Source organism: Oncorhynchus keta, unplaced genomic scaffold (genome assembly GCF_023373465.1).
Source record: "Oncorhynchus keta strain PuntledgeMale-10-30-2019 unplaced genomic scaffold, Oket_V2 Un_contig_18698_pilon_pilon, whole genome shotgun sequence".
Lineage (NCBI taxonomy): Eukaryota > Metazoa > Chordata > Actinopteri > Salmoniformes > Salmonidae > Oncorhynchus > Oncorhynchus keta.
This window is the reverse complement of record NW_026281056.1, coordinates 2430-9426: the sequence shown is the minus strand read 5'-3', so window position 1 is coordinate 9426 and position 6997 is coordinate 2430. Positions and strand designations below refer to the sequence as shown.

Sequence of the window (6997 nt, the reverse complement as noted above, 5' to 3'; positions counted from 1 at the left end):
TGTTTATAATGTACTGTATTTACAGACCAGAGGTGTTTATAATGTACTGTATTTACAGACCAGAGGTGTTTATAATGTACTGTATTTACAGACCAGAGGTGTTTATAATGTACTGTATTTACAGACCAGAGGTGTTTATAATGTACTGTATTTACAGACCAGAGGTGTTTATAATGTACTGTATTTACAGACCAGAGGTGTTTATAATGTACTGTATTTACAGACCAGAGGTGTTTATAATGTACTGTATTTACAGACCAGAGGTGTTTATAATGTACTGTATTTACAGACCAGAGGTGTTTATAATGTACTGTATTTACAGACCAGAGGTGTTTATAATGTACTGTATTTACAGACCAGAGGTGTTTATAATGTACTGTATTTACAGACCAGAGGTGTTTATAATGTACTGTATTTACAGACCAGAGGTGTTTATAATGTACTGTATTTACAGACCAGAGGTGTTTATAATGTACTGTATTTACAGACCAGAGGTGTTTATAATGTACTGTATTTACAGACCAGAGGTGTTTATAATGTACTGTATTTACAGACCAGAGGTGTTTATAATGTACTGTATTTACAGACCAGAGGTGTTTATAATGTACTGTATTTACAGACCAGAGGTGTTTATAATGTACTGTATTTACAGACCAGAGGTGTTTATAATGTACTGTATTTACAGACCAGAGGTGTTTATAATGTACTGTATTTACAGACCAGAGGTGTTTATAATGTACTGTATTTACAGACCAGAGGTGTTTATAATGTACTGTATTTACAGACCAGAGGTGTTTATAATGTACTGTATTTACAGACCAGAGGTGTTTATAATGTACTGTATTTACAGACCAGAGGTGTTTATAATGTACTGTATTTACAGACCAGAGGTGTTTATAATGTACTGTATTTACAGACCAGAGGTGTTTATAATGTACTGTATTTACAGACCAGAGGTGTTTATAATGTACTGTATTTACAGACCAGAGGTGTTTATAATGTACTGTATTTACAGACCAGAGGTGTTTATAATGTACTGTATTTACAGACCAGAGGTGTTTATAATGTACTGTATTTACAGACCAGAGGTGTTTATAATGTACTGTATTTACAGACCAGAGGTGTTTATAATGTACTGTATTTACAGACCAGAGGTGTTTATAATGTACTGTATTTACAGACCAGAGGTGTTTATATGTACTGTATTTACAGACCAGAGGTGTTTATAATGTACTGTATTTACAGACCAGAGGTGTTTATAATGTACTGTATTTACAGACCAGAGGTGTTTATAATGTACTGTATTTACAGACCAGAGGTGTTTATAATGTACTGTATTTACAGACCAGAGGTGTTTATAATGTACTGTATTTACAGACCAGAGGTGTTTATAATGTACTGTATTTATGACCAGAGGTGTTTATAATGTATGTATTTACAGACCAGAGGTGTTTATAATGTACTGTATTTACAGACCAGAGGTGTTTATAATGTACAGCAACACATCAGGTGAAGCAGGTCTTGTTTATTTACAGCAACACAGCAGGTCTTTATAATGTACTAAATAATATATGTTTATTTAAGCAGACAGGAGGTTTTATAAGACTGTATTTATCAAAGGGAACTTACAGTCAGAGTGTTTATACATGACTGTATGGAGAGGTCCCGAGGGAAGGAACCCACTCCCCAGGCGTTAAAGTGAGATGTTCAAGACCCAGACATGAGGGAAGGAGAAGGACCAGGTCTTGATAGCAGAAGGAGATTAAACTGAATAACAGAGAAAACAATAAAATACTGATCTGCCCAGACATGAAGAGAGGAGAGTTCAAGACCCAGATATGAAGGGAAGGAGAGTTCAAGACCCAGACATGAAGGGAAGGAGAGTTCAAGACCCAGACATGAAGGGAGAGGAGAGTTCAAGACCCAGATATGAAGAGAAGGAGAGTTCAAGACCCAGATATGAAGGGAGGAGAGTTCAAGACCCAGATATGAAGGGAAGGAGAGTTCAAGACCCAGATAAGAAGGGAAGGAGAGTTCAAGACCCAGACATGAAGGGAAGGAGAGTTCAAGACCCAGACATGAAGGGAAGGAGAGTTCAAGACCCAGATATGAAGGGAGGGAGAGTTCAAGACCCAGATATGAAGGGGAGTTCATGGTCCAGATATGAAGGGGAGTTCAAGGTCCAGACATGAAGAGAGGAGAGTTCAAGACCCAGATATGAAGGGAAGGAGAGTTCAAGACCCAGATATGAAGGGAAGGAGAGTTCAAGACCCAGATATGAAGGGGAGTTCAAGGCCCAGATATGAAGGGAAGGAGAGTTCAAGACCCAGATATGAAGGGAAGGAGAGTTCAAGGTCCAGACATGAAGAGAGGAGAGTTCAAGACCCAGATATGAAGGGAAGGAGAGTTCAAGACCCAGATATGAAGGGAAGGAGAGTTCAAGACCCAGACATGAAGGGAAGGAGAGTTCAAGACCCAGATATGAAGGGAAGGAGAGTTCAAGGTCCAGATATGAAGGGAAGGGACATGAGTTCAAGACCCAGACATGAAGGGAGGAGAGTTCAAGACCCAGATATGAAGGGAAGGAGAGTTCAAGACCCAGACATGAAGGGAAGGAGAGTTCAAGACCCAGACATGAAGGGAAGGAGAGTTCAAGACCCAGATATGAAGGGAGGGAGAGTTCAAGACCCAGATATGAAGGGAAGGAGAGTTCAAGACCCAGATATGAAGGGGAGAGTTCAAGGCCCAGACATGAAGGGAAGGAGAGTTCAAGACCCAGACATGAAGGAGAGTTCAAGACCCAGACATGAAGGGGAGTTCAAGGCCCAGACATGAAGAGAGGAGAGTTCAAGACCCAGATATGAAGGGGAGTTCAAGGCCCAGATATGAAGAGAGGAGAGTTCAAGACCCAGACATGAAGGGAAGGAGAGTTCAAGACCCAGACATGAAGGGAAGGAGAGTTCAAGACCCAGATATGAAGGGAAGGAGAGTTCAAGACCCAGACATGAAGGGAGGAGAGTTCAAGACCCAGATATGAAGGGAAGGAGAGTTCAAGACCCAGACATGAAGAGAGGAGAGTTCAAGACCCAGATATGAAGGGAAGGAGAGTTCAAGACCCAGATATGAAGGGAAGGAGAGTTCAAGACCCAGACATGAAGGGAAGGAGAGTTCAAGACCCAGATATGAAGGGAAGGAGAGTTCAAGACCCAGACATGAAGGGAAGGAGAGTTCAAGGCCCAGATATGAAGGGAAGGAGAGTTCAAGACCCAGACATGAAGGGAAGGAGAGTTCAAGACCCAGACATGAAGGGAAGGGGAGTTCAAGACCCAGATATGAAGGGGAGTTCAAGACCCAGATATGAAGGGGAGTTCAAGACCCAGACATGAAGAGAAGGGGAGTTCAAGGCCCAGATATGAAGGGAAGGAGAGTTCAAGACCCAGATATGAAGGGAAGGAGAGTTCAAGACCCAGACATGAAGGGAAGGAGAGTTCAAGGCCCAGATATGAAGGGGAGTTCAAGACCCAGACATGAAGGGAAGGAGAGTTCAAGACCCAGATATGAAGAGAGGAGAGTTCAAGACCCAGACATGAAGGGAAGGAGAGTTCAAGACCCAGACATGAAGAGAGGAGAGTTCAAGACCCAGACATGAAGGAGAGTTCAAGACCCAGACATGAAGGGAAGGAGAGTTCAAGGCCCAGATATGAAGGGAAGGAGAGTTCAAGACCCAGATATGAAGGGGAGTTCAAGACCCAGACATGAAGGGAAGGAGAGTTCAAGGCCCAGATATGAAGGGAAGGAGAGTTCAAGACCCAGATATGAAGGGGAGTTCAAGGCCCAGACATGAAGGGAAGGAGAGTTCAAGACCCAGATATGAAGGGAAGGGGAGTTCAAGACCCAGACATGAAGGGAGGAGAGTTCAAGGCCCAGACATGAAGGGAAGGAGAGTTCAAGACCCAGATATGAAGGGAAGGAGAGTTCAAGACCCAGATATGAAGGGAAGGGGAGTTCAAGACCCAGACATGAAGGGAAGGAGAGTTCAAGACCCAGATATGAAGGGAAGGAGAGTTCAAGACCCAGACATGAAGAGAAGGAGAGTTCAAGACCCAGATATGAAGGAAGGAGAGTTCAAGACCCAGATATGAAGGGGGAAAGGAGAGTTCAAGACCCAGATATGAAGGGAAGGAGAGTTCAAGACCCAGATATGAAGGGAGGGAGAGTTCAAGACCCAGACATGAAGGGAAGGAGAGTTCAAGACCCAGATATGAAGGGAAGGAGAGTTCAAGGCCCAGACATGAAGGGAAGGAGAGTTCAAGACCCAGACATGAAGGGGAGTTCAAGACCCAGAGAGTTCAAGACCCAGATATGAAGGGAAGGAGAGTTCAAGGCCCAGACATGAAGAGAAGGAGAGTTCAAGGAGAGTTCAAGACCCAGATATGAAGGGAAGGAGAGTTCAAGGCCCAGACATGAAGGGAAGGAGAAGACCCAGATATGAAGGGAGACATGAAGGAAGGCCCAGATATGAAGGGAAGGAGAGTTCAAGGCCCATATGAAGGGGAGTTCAGGCCCAGATATGAAGGGAAGGAGAGTTCAAGACCCAGATATGAAGGGAGTTCAAGAGTTCAAGGCCCAGACATGAAGGGAAGGAGAGTTCAAGGCCCAGATATGAAGGGAAGGAGAGTTCAAGGCCCAGACATGAAGAGAAGGAGAGTTCAAGACCCAGATATGAAGGGAAGGAGAGTTCCAGTAACCTCTGTAAAGAGGACAGTAACCTCCGTAAAGAGGACAGTAACCTCTGTAAAGAGGAAAGGTATCTCCATAAAGAGGACAGTAGTCTCCGTAAAGAGGAAAGGTCACTCCGTAAAGAGGACAGTAACCCCGTAAAGAGGACAGTAGACTCTGTAAAGAGGACAGTAACCTCTGTAAAGAGGACAGTAGTCTCCGTAAAGAGGACAGTAACCTCCGTAAAGAGGACAGTAACCTCTGTAAAGAGGACAGTAACCTCCGTAAAGAGGACAGTAACCTCTGTAAAGAGGACAGTAACCTCCGTAAAGAGGAAAGGTATCTCCATAAAGTGGACAGTAGTCTCCGTAAAGAGGAAAGGTCACTCCGTAAAGACGACTGTAACCTCTGTAAAGAGGACAGTAACCTCCGTAAAGAGGAAAGGTATCTCCATAAAGAGGACAGTAGTCTCCGTAAAGAGGAAAGGTCACTCCGTAAAGACGACTGTAACCTCTGTAAAGAGGACAGTAACCTCCGTAAAGAGGACAGTAACCTCTGTAAAGAGGAAAGGTATCTCCATAAAGAGGACAGTAGTCTCCGTAAAGAGGAAAGGTCACTCCGTAAAGAGGACAGTAACCTCTGTAAAGAGAAAAGGTATCTCCGTAAAGAGGACTGTAACCTCCGTAAAGAGGACAGTAACCATCAAGGGTAAATTACCTTCAAGAGTTAAGTGTAATGCGCTTCTCGACAATGCCTTTGTTGAGGGAGGGGCTGGGTGGGGAGGGGCTTGGCTGGGTGGGGAGGGGTTTGGCGGGGTGGGGAGGGGCTTGGCTGGGTGGGGAGTGGCTTGGCTGGGTGGGGAGGGGCTTGGCTGGGTGGGGAGGGGTTTGGCGGGGTGGGGAGGGGCTGGGTGGGGAGGGAGGGGCTTGGCTGGGTGGGGAGGGGCTTGGCTGGGTGGGGAGAGGTTTGGCTGGGTGGGGAGGGGCTGGGTGGGGAGGGATTGGCGGGGTGGGGAGGGGCTTGTTCTCTGAGTGAGTGGCCGGGATTCAATCAAAGAACACACATTCACATCCCCATCTCTCCATCCCCCTGCAGTGTCTCAGACTGCTTCCGTAGAGCATGGTAGTATTAAGCTGCCTCTCCAGATCGTGTCTTCGTCTCCTTCCTTGATGCTCGGTACAGTTTGATACTGAGACTGGGCAGATCGTACAGTTCATCCAGATGGAACCTGGTCTGGAACCGTTCTACGAACTGGTTCTCTCTGTCCAGACGGAACCTCATGGCCCAGAGGATCTCTGTCCCGTCCTGACACAGGTGATCGAAGGTGTCCAAGAGTTCCGCCAGGTAGGGGTGGCAGTACACCACATCGGCAGCGAACACATAGTCGTAGTGACAGGCGGCCCGAGGGAAGTGTTGTTCCAGCTCCTTCCCCCAGGACAGCTCAGTGACACGAGGAGCGTGTCTACAGGAACCCCTGGTGTTACGCAGGACGTTATACTGCAGGTTACTCAGCACCTCCGGCAGGTCTGTGGACGTCACCTTGGCACCTAGGGAAAAAAACACCAGTTACCAAACAGGAAGGAGATGTCTGTCCTCTGGAGAGGGCGGTTTCACCGGACCGGACGTGCTACCTGTCCCAGACCTGCTGTCAGTTACCAAACAGGAAGGAGATGTCTGTCCTCTGGAGAGGGCGGTTTCACCGGACCGGACGTGCTACCTGTCCCAGACCTGCTGTCAGTTACCAAACAGGAAGGAGATGTCTGTCCTCTGGAGAGGGCGGTGTGACCGGACGTGCTACCTGTCCCAGACCTGCTGTCAGTTACCAAACAGGAAGGAGATGTCTGTCCTCTGGAGAGGGCGGTGTGACCGGACGTGCTACCTGTCCCAGACCTGCTGTCAGTTACCAAACAGGAAGGAGATGTCTGTCCTCTGAAGCTGTCAGGGAAGGAGATGTCGGTGTGACCGGACGGACGTGCTACCTGTCCCAGACCTGCTGTCAGTTACCAAACAGGAAGGAGATGTCTGTCCTCTGGAGAGGGCGGTGTGACCGGACGTGCTACCTGTCCCAGACCTGCTGTCAGTTACCAAACAGGAAGGAGATGTCTGTCCTCTGAAGAGGGCGGTGTGACCGGACGTGCTACCTGTCCCAGACCTGCTGTCAGTTACCAAACAGGAAGGAGATGTCTGTCCTCTGGAGAGGGCGGTGTGACCGGACGTGCTACCTGTCCCAGACCTGCTGTCAGTTACCAAACAGGAAGGAGATGTCTGTCCTCTGGAG

At 46.9% G+C, this 6997-nt stretch overlaps 1 protein-coding gene across 1 annotated transcript; it reads right to left on the bottom strand.

The window, feature by feature from the left end:
- Window positions 1-4620: 4620 nt before the first annotated feature.
- Window positions 4621-6285, bottom strand: LOC127920242 (protein-lysine methyltransferase METTL21E-like; the record flags this gene model as incomplete). The annotated part of the gene is made up of 1 exon (XM_052504089.1): window positions 4621-6285. A coding segment is annotated over one exon (438 nt), but the record flags the coding sequence as incomplete, so codon positions are not given.
- Window positions 6286-6997: the final 712 nt, after the last annotated feature.